Source organism: Chanos chanos, chromosome 15, assembly GCF_902362185.1.
Source record: "Chanos chanos chromosome 15, fChaCha1.1, whole genome shotgun sequence".
NCBI classification, from domain to species: domain Eukaryota; kingdom Metazoa; phylum Chordata; class Actinopteri; order Gonorynchiformes; family Chanidae; genus Chanos; species Chanos chanos.
The window spans coordinates 11398245-11415458 of NC_044509.1; the positions used below are offsets into that span (position 1 = coordinate 11398245).

General features: G+C 44.9%; 1 protein-coding gene across 1 annotated transcript; it reads left to right on the plus strand.

Annotated features, from left to right (window-relative positions):
- Positions 1 to 1057: 1057 nt before the first annotated feature.
- Positions 1058 to 16191, plus strand: ltn1 (listerin E3 ubiquitin protein ligase 1). Its single transcript, XM_030792557.1, has 30 exons — positions 1058 to 1149; positions 1814 to 2020; positions 2206 to 2304; positions 2429 to 2659; positions 2812 to 2864; positions 3018 to 3198; positions 3324 to 3497; positions 3649 to 3839; positions 4246 to 4393; positions 4949 to 5737; positions 6062 to 6103; positions 6244 to 6445; positions 6666 to 6905; positions 7028 to 7181; positions 7659 to 7809; positions 8020 to 8224; positions 8521 to 8680; positions 8905 to 9009; positions 9785 to 9927; positions 10889 to 11024; positions 11141 to 11285; positions 11501 to 11714; positions 11865 to 12102; positions 12934 to 13014; positions 13143 to 13329; positions 13532 to 13703; positions 14080 to 14300; positions 14692 to 14886; positions 15096 to 15263; positions 15446 to 16191. The coding sequence occupies exons 1-30, from the start codon at positions 1108 to 1110 to the stop codon at positions 15506 to 15508; spliced, it is 5337 nt and encodes a 1778-aa protein (XP_030648417.1). The 5' UTR covers positions 1058 to 1107; the 3' UTR covers positions 15509 to 16191.
- Positions 16192 to 17214: the final 1023 nt, after the last annotated feature.

Below are 17214 nucleotides of genomic sequence, written 5' to 3' on the forward strand. Positions count from 1 at the left end.
CCTGTGGCTTAGGTTTAGTTATACAGATGCTTCCACCAAGACTGTGATAATGACACTTGGCTGAGTTTGTGACCTGGAAGTCTGATTATGACTATAAAAGGTGTACTGTCATTGGATGGATATGGTGATATCAGTAGATATATGGAACAGTCATTAAAGTGCTTGTGCAATTCAGAATTGTTGAAGCAATTCACCGCTCAAACACTATTAGATTCTGTTAGTATTCCATAGCAGTGAAGAGCTCAAAGACTAGTGTTACACCATAAATTCTGATCAGTCTGTATCTGTAGCTGTATTCGAACTGCTGCCAGTCCTGAATAAAGTGCTCACAAGAGCAATTCAGTCTGTCCTAATGAAAGACTGATAATCCAAATTTAATGAGGTATTTTATAGTGCTTACACATACATGCGGTATTGTTTTATAATCAAACAAATGCATTGGCTAACAACATTAGCATAATTTTAATATAAAATTAACTGATGAGTGAATTTCCTTTTTTGCTGTTGTTTTGTTTTTATTCATAGCAAAACCCCCCCCACCTCAGCATTGCAATTACACCAAAGAAAGACACAGACAAAAATGGGAAGTAGGGAAAATAAATAAATAAATAAATAGAAATGTAGAAATAATATTAAATAAACACAGATAGAAAGAGGGGCGAAAAACTATTCACTGCCAATACGGTAAGATGCCAGCAGAGGCATGGTTCTAGTAGCTTTAGGCTTTGTAGAAGTTAAGATGGTATTTTCATATTGTCTCACTTCATTTAGAAGGGAAAGAAAGGTTTAGTATTATTTAATTTACAACGGCGTATGAGACTTGGCTTGGTAAGGTTGATTATATAATACATACCATCCTTTTCACTTTCAAGATCATAAAACCCTAGTAATACATATCTTAAAGTAAACGAAAACTCTGAATAAATACGGTGGTTTGAATCTCATGTTCCATTCTGTTGTCAGGAACTTTTATTTTGAAAAGTGTTGACCCGGAAGGTTCATGAAGGCGAAAATACTACAGTTACGGACTTCATCGTCATTACACGCCTCACGTTGGGAAGTGGACAAGAAATTGAACTTTCGGGCACAGAAGCCGCATAGTTCAATATGGGGGGCAAAAATAAACAGAGAACGAAAGGAAACGTTAGGGTAAGGTACCCGTTAATTTACCTAAGTAGTATTTAGAAACGACAGGTATTCGACACGTTAACGTCAGATAATGGTAACTTGGTAACTTATCTAATGCTTGATTGCTAGTGCAATTCAGCTAGAGCTAGTAAGTGTTAGCTAACCACTCAACTAGTTAATTAAGTGTTAAAATAGCTGGTTAGCCAATTTTCTATTTGCTGTTTTTTTTTTTTCGCTTACCACATATGTTCATATGACAGCTAATCTATCATGGTTAAACTTAATAGTCACTGAGTGATCATGAGACCGTTGTGTTGTCGCATCAGCAAACTAATCAAATTTTAATGCGTCATCAAAAGTTCGGAATAACACAGCGATGATCATTCTTATCTTAGCCTGGTTACAATCACTGACATTTGTGATACAGCCGAAGCGGACAGTTGTACTATGCACAAATACCCTACCGGTTTCACCACCGATTCCTTGATCCATTGAAATTCCACTAGACAGGCCTGTCTCTCATCGATTTTTAACAATACCTCATGAATTTCCAGTTCTTATGTAAGGTGCCACCTTGGAACCACCTCTTGACAATAAAAATTTCTCGAATAATTATAGGACGGATGTAGCGTACACCTGCATGCGTATCGTAAGACTAATGTGCTTGTACATACAATTCTTTTAGCCGTCAAGTAGTGGGAGAGCTGCAGAACTACTAGCCCGGGAGAGTGGGGTTGTTCCTGGATTTGTGGGGTTTGGCATCTCAACGTCCAATGACCCGGGATATGTACCAGCCGTCCACGGTGCAGAGGAAATAGACAATCTAGTGGACGCGGATTTTCGCTTGGTTTTAAGGAAACTGTCAAAAAGAGATGCAGTCACCAAATTAAAGGTACGGCCTCTTCTGTCTATCTTTTATCTTCCCGTCCTGCGAATTTATTTCCTTCTTGGAAAGTATGTTTTGATCAGATTGATGTATCTTACTATAATGTTACACAGATCAACTGCTGAAGCAGAGTTGTTTAACTGCACTGTTGAAGTTTGGGAGTCCTAACTGCAGAACCTTTCTCCTCGTAGGCAGTGCAAGAATTTGGTGCAATGTGTCAAGAACGGGAATCAGAAACAGTGAAAGGCGTGCTTCCCTACTGGCCGAGGATATACTGCAGGATATCAGTGGTAAGACAACTTCTAAAGCACCATTTTTGTGGGTCCTTTTTATGTGGACCTCAATGGCTTCGAGTCACAATTGCTCTAAAACGCATTTTCTGGCGTGTTCCATTTCTGACGTGTTTTCGGACAGGACCACGACCGGCGTGTCAGAGAAGCAACACAGCAAGCCTTTGAGCAGCTGATTCTGAAAGTGAAGAGGAACCTTGCTCCCTACCTAAAAAGCATCATGGGCCACTGGCTCATTGCCCAATGTGACACGTACCCCCCCGCAGCCTCCGCGGCTAACGTCGCCTTCCAGGCCGCTTTCCCTCTCAACAAACAGCCAGAGGCACTCAGCTTCTGCAAGGATGAAATCCTAAGTGTGAGTTATAGATTTCCTGCTCCGTTTCGCTTAGGCTGTTCGACTCGTAGGTTGTCGGGAAGCCGTTTTTAACTAAATCCTCCACAGTGGGTTTTTTTGGGTTTTTTTTTAAAAAATGTATTTTATTTTAAGTTTTGGGTTCTCCCCCCCAGGTTCTTCAAGACAACTTACTCAAAGAAACTCCAGACACACTGAGTGACCCACAGTAAGTCAATATCTGTGACTTTGAAAAGTTTAAATTCAGTTGTCAGGGCACTTTTTTTTTAAACGAATAATGACATTTTAGTAGTAAAGACCTGTTATCCTTGAAGCTTAAACGATTTTTTTGGCCTCAGTGTTCCTACTTTGTCATGTTCAGGAGCGTGCCTGAAGAGGAGAGAGAGATGAAATACCTACGTTTGCTGACCAGTTCACTGCTGGCACTGAAAAAGCTTTTGACCGTTTTGCCCCAGAGCGACAGAGACTCCCTCTGCGACCGTCTGTCCAAGCTCATCGCCCAGGCCAAGTTTTGGAAATACAGCAAGCACAAAACCCCACAGGTGGGTCGTTTTGCCTGGAGGTTTAATCACAGCCGTGCAGCAGACTCGGCTCTCCCCCAGAAAACCTGAGCTTCCCCCGTCGCCCCGTCAGCTGTGTCACTCGTCCCTTCCTGTTTGTTTCGTAGATCCGTGGGGCTTTCTTCGAGGTGGTGGCCACGCTTTGCGAGCATATGCCGGACCTGATCCGAGCAGAAGCTCCCAGGGCTTGTTGTGCGGTTCTCCTCAGCATCGATGACACCGACCCTGTGGTCTTACCCCCCCTGTGGGAGGCCGTCCTGCACGTCCTCGCCAGCATTCCCGTAAGGCTCTTCTCCGGGACGCTCCTGGTTTACGCAGAATCAGTCACGTGACGAGCTACATGCTCGTGCTCTGGATATTGTCTCCTTGTAAGAATTGTTAACATTTTGTAAACGGCGTCGTTTGTGCTTTATGCCGTGCGATGTCTTGCAGGACTGTTGGACGCACGTGAACGCGAGGAAAGGGGTGTTGCCCAAGCTCTGGGTCCTTCTGAGGGACGGGGGGAAAGGCTTGGCCACCGCTCTACACCCCAACATGCTTCCGTTTATCAGTAAACTACCAGAGGAGGTCACTCAGCCCAAACTGGACTTCTACGGCACCTTCTTCACCTCCATAATACAAGGGTAACTTCACACGTGATAAGCACGTCTGCCCGGCTTAGAACTTGCGACTTGGGATGTCCTTGTCATTTTTAATGTTGCGTCTGCCGGCTGAGCTCAACGCGTTGTCTTGTCAATGATTGAGACTCTGAGAGGCATGTTCACGTATTATTTTCTAAAATCAAATTCAAGCTACGAAAAATTGAATAGAAGGTTGTTGTTCTGCATTATTTAAGTGAATGATGGATTGGATGCTCTTTCAGCCAAGGGTAAATGTTCAGATCCCTTAGAAATGAAGAGATTATTTGGATTCCCCGAACAGATTGAAAGAATAACCAAGCGCTGAAATGGCCCGATATGTTTATATGGATCTGGTTCTCATATATATTGTGTGTGTGTGTGTGTGTGTGTGTGTGTGTGTGTGTGTCAGTCTTTCTAGTGAGCGTGCTGTAGCCAGTCCAGCAGAGGGCGCAGCTATCATCTTTGCCACGGTGGAGTGTCTGCGTTTCTGCATGCTCCAGAACACAGGCGAGGAGGAGGAGCAGCGTCGCATCCGAAACATGCTGATCTCTGATCAGGTCTGAGGACACCTGCTGCCCCCTTTCCTTTAACGTGGCAACCTGTTCAAACACCACACAGTTAACTGCTAAAACATAAAGATGAAACTGAGAGTGTATCATTCTGACTACATTCATTCATGAAAGCAACCTTTTGCTCTCTCTGTTATGAATTAAGACGGACCATCTGCGAAGCGATTAACGGTCCACCGTGTGAAAAATGTTATTTATGTGTGAAAACAGTGTTTTAACACTTCGGGGTCTTTTATAAGGGCAGTACTGTAAAACAACCGCACTGTTTTATGTAAGATTCATTTCCTGGATGTCCCGTTTTTGTGGTGAGGTGAAAGGGCTTGGCTTTCTGATACTCTGTAGACTGATAGAGATCGTTATCCTTCGTGCATTATCCAGTGTGCCTGCCTTCCCCCTCCTTTTTTTTCTTTTCTTTTCTTTTTTTCTTCTTTTTTTCCTGTAGTGTTTATCTCACTCCGGCACCTGGGCCTGAGTGGCTCTGGACGCGCGTCACATATTTTTTCGGCCGCAATTTTCACGTCTCCTCTTTCTTTCCGTTCTCAGATCCTGCCTTTGATTGATGGTGCCATGGGAAGCCCGGGGCTGCAGGGCGGTCCGCTGTTTCCCCAGGTCACAGAGATGCTGGTCTCCTGGGAGAAGAGGGCGGGTCTCGCCGGAGAAAGCAGGCCGGCGGAAGAGGAGGCCACGTTCCAGAGGCTGCTGGGAGACTTTTGGGAGGGCCTGGGCCAGCTCTGCGTGCGTTACGTGGACGCGGAGGAGTCCGAACAGCTGGCTCTGGAGGGCATAGCCTCTCTGCTTCAGATCATGCAAAATCCAGAAAGCTGCTCCAAAAAACAGGCCAAGAAGAAGAAGGGTAAGACGGTGAAGATCAGCTTCTCAGATCTGGAAGGGAAGGAGGAAGGGGAAGAGGCTCAGCGGGAAGCCCCGGTTAGTCATCCTTTGGACGGGCAAGAGAACCCGAGCTCTCCCCTAAAGAGCAGCCACCTGCTGGAGCTCGTGTGCCAACTGGCCGAGCTCAACATGGTTTACGTGAACGAGCGGAACTCGGAGAGGCACATTCGTTTTCTCTCCATGCTTTTGGGAGCTTTCCCCAGTCCTCAGGTCTTCCAGGTACTGCTGAAAGAAGAACCCGAAGCCAACCTCCTGGAGTCGGAACTGGGTCCGGAGCTGGCCCAGAACCCGGCCGTACACTTCCTCCTGCAGAGGGTGGTGGTGTGGCTGAGACAGGACAGTAGGAAAGACACAGATTTTCTGGTGGACATGGTGTTTAGTGTACTACAGTGCTGCAGCACCAAAGCACAGAGGACCCTGATTCTTAACCACCTGACCTTGGTACGACTGATACCTCTGTCCCTCAACCCCTTAACAGCAATGCCATTTACAATAAGACCTAATAAGCATGCTTCATTGTGTGTTTTGGTATTGGATTTTATGATGAAGAGTTTGCTATGGTTCTTTTGTGTTTCAGTGAAATTTACTGAGTGAGAACGTGTTGAAATGAATTGGTTTGTTTTGGTGAACTCTCGGTTAGTTTAAACCTCAAGTGGAATGAATTACTGTGTTTCAAAAAGCGTGATATGTATTTTTCTGCGTAGCTTTTTTCGTGGTTTTGTCTCATTTTGTTGTTCTTTTCTCTCTCTCTCTCTCTCTGAACAGATGGATTTGAAATGGAGTGTTATTCTTCAGATCATACAAAAGGTACTTTACTGGAGCGAAAATTGCACTTAATGTAATGGATATTTTTGGGAGGATCTGCAGATGCGTCCCCTCTTTGCCACACACTTAACCCCGTCGTCTCTCTCTCTCTCTCTCTCTCTCGCTCTCTCTCTGTCTGCCAGGCCTGCGCTGATGCAGTGTGTTTGGATGTGTGCTGGAGCTGGATGAAGGGTCAGGTACTGGGGGAGAGATTAGTGCAGCTGGCTGGAGACTTGTGTGAGGTCGGCCTGAGAGGAGCCAACGTCCCCTCCACTGCCAGCTCTCCAAAACACAGCCACAGCTGGGCCCTTATCAGCCTGGTGCTCTCTCACCAGCACGACGACGGTAAATGCCAACACACCACGCCGCAGCTGCTGCACTCTCCACGTCCCTGGCCTACGGAACGAGCCAATCAGAACTGCCTCTTTTCCGTGCCAGCTAGATAGCTTTAACTGCTGTCCCGAGTCCCGTTTAGAGATTCCTTATGAAACACATTTAGTTATTTTTATATTATTTAAGAGATTTTTTTAAGCGTTGTGTTTTTTTTTTTTTTTATACCCCCCAGATTGTCTCATTGGGAAGGTGTACGTGGAAAAGATTATCGATCAGCTTCACGCCACGCTGTCGGAGGCTAAGGACATTTCCGACGCCGGGAACGTGGAGCCGCTGGTCTCCTTCATCTCGGACGTGGCCTCCACCTTCTTCTCCTCCGTGAAAGGCTGCCTCCTCCTGGCCTCCGCGGAGGAGCTCCTCCTCACCCTTTTCCAGCTATGTGCTCAGGACCAGTCTGTCACTCACCTCTCAGGTTAATCCCGACAGCTTTTCTTTCAGCGGATAACTGTTTAACGCGTTTTGCTTGTGGGTTTTTTTTTTTTTTGTTTTTTTTTTAACTTTATTCCTGATTCTTGTTTGGTTTCAACGTGACAGATTCTCTGCTCCTCAAGCTCAAACAAGCTTTCTTAGCTGGCGTCCGTTCGCTGGTCAATCATTTGGGTTCTTCAGTCACGAAAGGGACTTTTCTACACAATGCCGCTGTCTGGGTGAAAACTCAGGTGCAGGCTTCACCGCTCACTGTGAAAAGGTACCGAGCATCTTTTGTTCCTTATCAGTACCGACCGGATTTTCACTCACCTGCAATGTAATATAGAGCAGCTTGTTCAAATCCAGTGCTGGAGGGCCAACCTGCTATAGGTTTTTCACTTTTTCTCAACTAACCATCAAGGAGTCTGAGTGGTTGAGGAATACGTGTATCTAACTCCCCAGGTACCCAAAAAAAAAAAGAGAAAGAAATCACACTTTTGAATTAAGATGTGGAAGTAAAATAGCAGCAGGATCCCTCCAGGACTTGATTTGAGCAGCTGTGTTTTGGAAAATGGTGAAGAACAGGTTGTGTGTTTGAAAGTAACATGCTGTTGTTGTTGAAAGATCGTCATAGCTGGTGGCTTGGAATATTTTCTCTGTCATTTAAGACAGATGTGCCTGCGCGCGCGCGCGCGCCTGTACGTAGAAACGGTTTGGGTGTAGCGGGATGTTTCGTTTACCCAGTGGTGGCTCTCAGTTTGCAGGTTTTGGTCCAAACGGTTCTGAGCTTGGTTGAGACGCTGGCGACGGGCCAACAGAACGGCAGCTGTCTCCTTTCTCAGTTCATCTGCTGCCTGTCACCCAGCGAAGAGGAATGGAGCAAGCTCAGAAAAGCCCTACCCCCTCAGGTACAAAACCAATCACACGCTCATTAATCCAGAAAAGACTTGCCCTACAGCCAATCACAATTTAATTCACCCTAATCAACTTTTACTCACTCTTGTAGTGTTGCCAAACTGCCGTTAAATGTGATCATCGCATGCATTTCTGTTCGTGGAGTAATGGTCTTTGTTTTTGTTTATGTTTTTTGTTGTTTTTTTTTTAATCTTGTCCTGCAGTGGGTAAAGTGCCCTCTGCTGACAGGGCGACTCAGGATGACCTGTGACTACCCCTGCAGGGACACATGGAAACCGAAGGCATCACTCCGACTTCCTGCCCACCTCTGTGTATGTGCACTGCTGGGTAGAGTCAGCTTTACTGCAGTACCCCTCGATGACCAGCAGGAGGCAGACTCTGCCCTGCTCTCTGAGCTTAGACACACGGGTAAGAGGAAAAGGACTGACACCTACGATAACAGTGCGGTCACTTATACAAATATAGATATAGAGACATATAACTCTAGTACTTATGTATGTTGACGTTATTTTCAAAAACATTCATTTTGATTCCAGATCTGGAGGGCCAAGATCTTGTTTCTTTAGAACTAGATAAGGGCTTGAACATTAGCTACCAGCCCTCCGTGACTGTATTTTGGACACTGAGTCAGTATCTGTGGATGACGCGTAGTTTGCTCATCCATATTTCTTTGTTTTCTTTTTCTCTCCTCATCATGTGTTCAGCGGCAGAGATCCTGTACGCGCTACAGTGGTGTGAGGAGATGGAATATTCCCCCAGCGCAGTGTCCGAATACCACAGAATGCTCCAAGACTGGAAATTAACAGAGACCGTCCGCGCCGACGGCTCGATGGCGTCTGGCATTCTGAAAACACTCTTCTCAAGGTGAGCTTATTCATCTACCCCCGACGTCTAATTCCCACCCGTTTAAGTCCTATTGATTAACCTCAAGGATGTTTTTTTGTTTTTTTGTTTTGTTTTTTTTTGTTCCCCTCGAAATTTTTCCCTGTTTAAAACACACATCCACGTCTTCTCGCATGCAAATGTTTTCAATTAGCGTTTAATGAGGGGAATTAATCAACGATTACTCTTTCCCGCCGTCATCGCAGGTCTTTAGAGGAAGGCTCCCTGTGGTCTTTGACTCTGGCGTGCTACGTTCAGACAGCTGACCTTGCTGCTAGCGACATCAAGGGTCTTTACAACAACGTGGAGAGGTAAGAGGAGGACATTTAAAAGAAAAAAAAAAAGAAAATGATCTGCTATAAATGACAGGAGAGTAAGGTCGAGCATTTACGCTACAGGACTCTGTAAAAGTTCTGGCGTGCGGAAATGGCTCGCGTTCCAGGTCGTTCGGTTTTTGAGAGACCGATGCGTTCGGGTTTTTGAGTGGACTGAGTCAGCAGGTATGCTCGCATTAACCAATAGAAACCCTCCTTATCCTTTGCCACAGTCCCTCCAACTTTATCCTTCGCTGCAGACCTTCAGATGGCTTCAGACAGAACACGTCCATCGGTCTGTAACCTCGCTCACGGTCGAGGAGAGTCGACTATAACTTCTCGTCGTAAAATAAATGAGACAGCGAAGACTTATTTGGAGGTTCCAGTGGTAATAATGGGCACGTCTGTCATCTGCTTCCACAGAGCAGCTGCTGCAGACTTTAGAGATTTTGGTCATGACCTCAGGGTTTCGCGCAGATAGCCAGCAGTTGTCTGTGGATGGCTAAATCAGGAGGGAAACTGTACGCTGCGTGTTACGGCCTGGTGGAGCAGCTCACCTGAGCGTGTGTTTGTTTTCGCAGCCAGTAAGCCGTTGGATTAGATTAGGATGCTTAGAGTGGAGACAGTTACTTTTCCAGTACTTTAGAGATGTCACCCCCCCCCCCCCCCCCCCCCCCCACACACACTTTTTTTTTTTGAGACACTTCGTTAACGCTGTCACTTCTCTCTCTCTCTCTCTCTCTGTCTGTGTGTGTGCGTGTGTGCCTCTCAGCTTTTTCAGCCTGTCTGAGCAGAGCGTTGGCACTGTTCAGGCGCTCTGTCCCTGTCTGCCTGCTGAAGACAGAGAGGCCATCGTCGCCCTGTCTGTCGCCGAACTGCTCAACTGGCAGGAGAAAGAGCAAGACTGCATTCACAGTAAGAATCCACTCCCTAAACAAACATATAATACAGAAAGTGGGCTGCATTCACAGTAAGAATTCACTCCCTAAACAAACATATAATACAGAAAGTAGACTATATTCACAGTAAGAATTCACTCCCTAAACAAACATATAATACAGAAAGTGGGCTGCATTCACAGTAAGAATTCACTCCCTAAACAAACATATAATACAGAAAGTGGGCTGCATTCACAGTAAGAATTCACTCCCTAAACAAACACATAATACAGAAAGTGGACTGCATTCACAGTAAGAATTCACTCCCTAAACAAACATATACTACAGAAAGTGGACTGCATTCACAGTAAGAATTCACTCCCTAAACAAACATATAATACAGAAAGTGGACTGCATTCACAGTAAGAATTCACTCCCTAAACAAACATATAATACAGAAAGTGGACTGCATTCACAGTAAGAATTCACTCCCTAAACAAACATATACTACAGAAAGTGGACTGCATTCACAGTAAGAATTCACTCCCTAAACAAACACATAATACAGAAAGTGGACTGCATTCACAGTAAGAATTCACTCACATGACATAGATACAACACAGAGGATAAACTTACAGTAGACTGCATTCATGGTAAGAATTCATTCACAAACCAAAGAGATAATAAGATAAGATAAACACATATATGTGTGTGTGTGTATGTACATACTACAGAAATTTGGATTGATATATGACACATCCACTGTCTTGTGACTGTTTTGACAAGCGATTCTGGTTTTTTTTTTGTTTTTTTTTTCTAAAGGATTTATCTGACAGTAACCTATCATGCTGTTTTATTGTTCTAAAGAAGTCTTTGTCAGATATGTATCTTTTAACGCATCAACGGTGGTATTTGCTGTCAGCTTTGTGCTGTCTCGTAAAGTTAATAGAAATCATATTTGTTGCCTAAAGAGAATTTTTTTGTAAACATTTGTTTAGGCGTTGGGGCGTGCCTTGCTGTTCTGCACTGCTGTCTAAAAGCTAACACTGCTGTCGAAGAGGAAATCCTGCAGGCTGTCATGGCAACCATGATGGAATGGCGTAATAGTAAAGAGGAGTGGTTTCTCTTTAACAGGTGTGTGTGTGTGTGTAATTGTTTGCTTGCCGGCCACAACATACAAGTCCATAACATAGCGTAACCAAACAAACCTCGATCAAGGCTTCTGATTCTGGTTCTGGATCTCTCGTTAGTGATCTAGCGAAGCCGTCTGTTGGAGAGCTTGCCCTGTGTGTGGAGATGATGCGTGTCCTTTGCTGGCTTCTGGATCATTCTCCCACAATCCTACACAGTGCACAGTGGGACTTCCTGTTGTGTTCTATGCTGGCATGGCTAGAGGTAAACAATTTCGCATCTTTTAGAGAAACAAGACCTCGCAAAGTATCATCTAACATCTGAAGTGATCAGTTCAACACAGTGACTTGCAGGGAATGCTGCATGATGGTTAGAAATAACCGCAATAATCGTTTTTGTGAGCCCTGCAACAACCTTGAACTCAAGAGATACACGCTATCAAAGCAGTGCATTCAGGTCATGCTTTCTCCTTTCTACAGACTGCCTGTGACAGTAGTGGGGCTTTCTGGAATCCCTGGGTACAGCTGTTTGTGTGCCAGAACTGTGAGCTTATTGTTAGGCTCAGTGAGTTCTTTGCAGCACCTCCTGCTGCTGTGGTTGACCAGCTGCCTCCTGAGCTGTGCACGGAGTGGCAGGAATTCTTTGTGGATGGAATTCACACTATGCTCCTCCCCCTTCTCATCAAGGTTCCGGGTGGGTGTGGCTTCATCAGTCCTTTGTTAAATTGATCTGACTCATTTTAATGCTAATAAAGGTTATGTGTTACAGTACAATCACAAACATATCCCATACTATGGGGGGAAAAATATCATATTTTTATCCGTTTTTTTGTTTAAATTCTAGTGGATTTCACAGAGCCAGACGACCCCTCGTTTCCGATGTCTGTGCTGAGGGCTGTCGGGGAGGCGCTGACCTACATCCCCGTAGAGCAGCTGACCAATAACAAACTGCCGGCGAGATTTGTGGCTGACCAGAAAAGCAACCTGCCCGACCAGCTGCAGACCTTACTCAACACACTCAGTCCACTGCTCCTGTTCAAAGCCCGCCCCCTGCAGCTCACCGTCTACCACATCCTCCACAAGTGAGTTCAGACAACATCACCCAGGACACAGGCCCCTCCCACAGCCCTCTGTCTCCTCCCTCTCTCTCTCTCTGAGACGTTTTCCTGGCCGGTGGCGCTGTTCCGGCACAAACTGTAGACCAAAGCTAAGATTTCTTAATGCTTCACTTTATAAGGAAAAACCCTGGAAGTATTGAAAAGAGAAATTCGCCATTTTCCATATCCTTTTTTTTTTTAAGGCTTGATGTAATGAAATGATTTCGGCAGTTCAAATACCAACCGGCGTTTGAAGGAGTCTACTTATATCTGTGTGTTATTTGAAAAGTGAAAATAGTTTTACAACCACTTTTATAGACCAGTGTCCCGACTGTCCCAGGAATGAGAAAAGTATCAACAAGATTACGCACCCTGTACAAGACTTTCCTCTGGCAAAAGAAATATGCTTTTTTTTTTTTTTTTTTTTTAATTTTAAACGGCTCAGTTGACATTTTCAAAAGTCATTTATCAGGAAGTTCTCTGCCGACACAGCCAGCCCTGTTAATGGCTCATTAAATCAGTGTTTTGAGAGCATTTTAGGTCGTCGCATAAAATTAGCTTTTCTGATGAAAGATACAAAAAACCCCGAAAAAGCTAAATGATGAGTTAAAAAGAAAAACTGTCTTGAGTTACCAACAAAAACACAAATGAACATGTGTAGGGTTATAATGAACCCTAAAAATAAGCAATAAGTAATGTCTAATAATTTAGTAATGATGGATTTATGTGACCCAGTGATTTGTGTTAACATACAACTATTTTGTTTAATGTGTCTGTGTGTGTGTGTGTGTGTGTGTGTGTGTGTGTGTGTGTCAGAGTGATGCCACTGCTGCCGGAGAGCGATAGTGAGAGTGCACATGCCAAATCTGAGGAGGATGACGGAGAAGAGGCATGCCTGTAAGTCTGAACAATGCTGCTCTGTTTACCTCTCATTTCCACACACTGTACCACTCACCTGATTCTGGCTCTCACTCCGTGCGTGTGTGTGTGTGTGTGTGTTTGTGTGTGTATGTGTGTGTGTGCAGATCGCCTCCGGCAGCTCTGATGACTATCCTCACTGCGACAGAGGAGCTCTTGGAGAACGTTCTGGGTGGTGTGCAGGTGGGCGAGTTTGCCGTCGTGCAGCCCCTCAGCGTGGAACACTGCTGCATTCTGGGATACCTGTTGGCATGGAAACTCATCCTGACTTTCTTCAAGGCTGCCCCATCCCACGTACGTCCTGTACCGCCGAAGCTCAGGAATCTCTCCTTCTTCTCCTTGGGCTATTTTTCTCTCTCTTAACTAATGTCAGAACTCCGTGCAGTTTTGCTGTGCATATGCCCGTATGCTTGTAAGACTCTTGAGCTTGTGTGTGTGTGTGTGTGTGTGTGTCTACTCGTGTCCTCATTCATTTATTTGCATTTGTGCCACACAGTTGAGAGTCCAGTATTCCCTCTATCTGCGAAAGAACCGTTCTCTACACAAACTCCTCCTCCACCTGTTCCGCCTCATGCCGGAGAACCCCACTATTCCCGTCCAGGGCTCGGAGTCGACCGGCAAAGAGGCCAGGACCTTCTTTACCGAGAGCCTGTCTCTCTCAGTCAGCAGTGAGTGCTCTTCTCTGTGTTTCCTTCTAGTGCTTTTGAGATTTTACTCAACGCTTCCTGTACATGTTTTCTAAAGGTGGTAATTAAGAAATATTGTTGTCTCTACAAACTAACAACACAACAAAACATGTCAGTCTATGTCTAGCTGTTTACATTATGCATGACTTGTGGGGACCAAAATAACCCCCATGATTTAATAGTTGTAAAAAGCAGCCCTTATGGGGGCAGTCTTGCATATCTTTTTAAAGACACAACTGCTGCTTAAAGTAAAAGTATCTCAGTGTTTGTGATAAGGCTTAGGAACATTAATCTGAATGAACGTCAGTAGAAAGTCCCCATTAGTAAGTAAGAAAACGTGTGTGTGTGTGTATTACAGAGACAGAGGGCTTGCAGTTTGAGGTACCCCATCTGGCCTGCTCTGTGTATTACACTGCTGTGAAGGATCTTCCAGCCATGGTCAGACTCTGGTGTAACAGTCAGGAGAAACGAGTCTTCAGCACAGTGGATAAATTCACCAGCAAGTACGTGAGCAGTGTTCTGTCGGCCCAGGAGATCGCCTCGGTCCAGTCCAGTACCCAGAGCTTTGACAGCATGACGGTGAGCGAGAGGGGAAAGCCCCCCCCACCTCCCCCCGACTGGGTTATAGCACCGCAGGGATATCACAGCGGCATGAAAAAACAAAAAACAAAACGTATTGTATTAGTGATGCATAATGAAAAACAAATTTCAGGCATAATATGCGCACCGATCAAGTTTTTATCATAACTTATTTGTGGTGCTATATTTTAAACCACTAAAAACTGAACTCATAAATTCTTCAGTTAAGAGAGGTATGTGCCTCTAGGTATGGAAGCTGAAGCAGTGGAAATGCATTTCCAGAGAGTTTGATCTCTGTGTGTGTGTCCGTGTCCGTGTCTGCATGCGTGTGCATGTGTGTGCGTGTATGTGTGTCTGTGCGTGCGTGCGTGTGTGTGTAAATGTCCGTCAGGTGAAAGCCCGCTCCACCACGCGAGAGGTGATAGCGACATATTCGGTGGACGACATCTTCATAGAGCTGGTGATTCAGCTGCCTCCGAATTACCCTCTGGGCTCCGTCTCTGTGGAGAGCGGGAGGAGAGTGGGCGTGGCCGTGCAGCAGTGGCGCAATTGGATGCTCCAGCTCAGCACCTACCTGACACATCAGGTACGGCCAAGCTTACCGTATCAGAATCCATTTCAAAGCTTATTCAGTGTCTCTGCATTGAATCCTATACACAAAAGCATAGCACTCACAGGTATGAAAACATTTAATCTCTGCGCTGCACAGAGAGTTGAGGAAACACGTTCAGGCGATTGCGTCCAGTGCTCGGTGCCGACTGGCAGTCTGTCTGTCTGTCTTTCTTGTGTCGACAGAACGGCAGTATCATGGAGGGACTTGCCCTGTGGAAGAACAACGTGGACAAGCGTTTCGAAGGGGTGGAGGACTGCATGATCTGTTTCTCCGTCATCCACGGCTCCAACTACTCGCTGCCCAAGAAGGCGTGCCGCACCTGCAAGAAGAAATTCCACTCGGCCTGTCTGGTGAGTCGAACCCTTCGCTTTAAAACCTCGCTTTTAGAATTAGAGAGCTATCTTAATTACCTCTGACTGTTTTAAAATGATCCCTCATATTCTGTGTTGTCTTTTTTCTCTCTCTCTCTCTCTCTCTCTCTCTCTCACTCTCTCTCCCTCTCTCTCTCCCTCTCTCTCTCTTCCCAATACAGTACAAATGGTTCACATCAAGCAACAAATCCACTTGTCCTCTCTGCAGAGAGACATTCTTTTAATCGCTGCCTCCGCGGACAGACCCGATTGCTTGCAGTGCGTGTTGGGATTTAGCTCACTCTGTTCGGCAGCAGAGAGTGAGAGGGGTGTACTTTTCTTTTTTTTTGTAAGTTTGTACCCATCCTTCACTGTCTGCACCCAAAGAACTGCAAAGTGTTGTGACTTTTGCTGCTCTCTAACTTTCAGACTCTGGGAACTATTAGTGTGTCTCCAACAGAGAGGAATGACGGAAACAGTTATCATTTTCAGCAGTTAGTCAATCCAACACTCACCTACCCACCAACTCCAACTTGAAAAGAAAGAAAAAAAAGAGAGAGAGAGAGAGAGAGAGAGAACGATAGAGCTGACTCAAGCCTGTGGTCTCCTCCAGTGTCCCTGGTCTGAGACACTCTCTCTCTCTCTCTCTCTCCCTCTCTGTCTCTGTCTGTCTGTGTCATTTCCGCTGTCTGTGTACTTTTAGCTCAGTCATCGATGAAAATCCTTGTCCTATCCACGAAGATGAAGATGTGTGTCCATCAGAGAAATGACTATGATAAAAGACCCCGAGGGCAGACGACAAACGTGATGGAGAGAGAATCTCTCCCCAAAAAAAAAAAAAAAACCCTCAGGATTTGAAAACTCTGCCAAAATAGTATGATTTGTGAAGGGAACTTTTTTTTTTTTTTTTTTTTGAGCAGATAAATCTTAAAAAGTGCAGAACTTCAGATGGACGTAAGACTCAAATATAAGCTATTGCCTCTTCTCACTGACAAGGTAGGGACCAAAGTAGATCATTCACTCGCGCGCGTGCACACACGAAAACGGTGTGTCTTTAGTTCTACTGGGATGCTCCTTACAATCCATCTGCCTGCAATTCAGCATGCTCAACTTTTCAGTGTCACAGGGATTATCCTGTGCACAAAGAAGACACTCCCTTACTCCTAAGGCTGGGATCACCATCTTACCAAGGCACATACACTCACGAACAGTTTCAGCCACTCAAAGTTGCCTTCTGTTGGGTAGCTTGTGTTCGAGTCACTACCCTGGTTTTGGGTTTTGCAAGAGACTGTTTGTGGCTCCTTTGTGAACACAAAGCCCAGAAGAGAAGAAAATAATTGTGACTTAGGGGGCACGTGGGCTTGGGCCGTAACAAAGAGAAGGTGTGCGTCGGAGAGTAATCAAAGATGAAACTGGCATTTCATCAAAAGCACGGCTAAACCGTTACCCTGTTACGGGAGGTGCACATTTTTAATGGAATATGCCAAATGAAAGAGCTTTGGCTAAAGCCATCCAGAAACCAATATACATACCTTCAGTTTCTCCTTCTTCTGTAATTTAACAACATTAAAAGATTTTCATTAAAATTTTAAATCCAAAACTGCTTTACTCTCCATCAAGCACTTCTTTTTATATATCTATATCTATATCTATATATATATATACATACACACATATTAGAATCTGTGCACTGTTTACTCTCCAGTTTAAATCTGTATTTATCTATTAACCTGTGTTTCCAAGCACCTGTTTTTGATGACAAAAAATGAACGTAATTAAGGTAAAAAATAGACTTGCTGTCTGAAAACTACTTCAGTGACAGTGTCGGTACGGATTGGTTGACATAATTAACCCCACTGATACAGTGCAAACGAGAAAATGTGTGTGTGTGTGTGGGGGAGTATTTTCTGCAGATTTTCTCCAGATCCTCTTCTCCTTCTCCAAAGGGGAA

Coding starts and splice junctions, on each gene's coding strand:
- ltn1 (XM_030792557.1), top strand. CDS start 1,108: ATGGGGGGCAAAAATAAACAGAGAACGAAAGGAAACGTTAGG. Junction 3,199..3,323: donor GCAAGCACAAAACCCCACAG/GTGGGTCGTTTT, acceptor TTTGTTTCGTAG/ATCCGTGGGGCTTTCTTCGA. Junction 6,906..7,027: donor GTCTGTCACTCACCTCTCAG/GTTAATCCCGAC, acceptor TCAACGTGACAG/ATTCTCTGCTCCTCAAGCTC.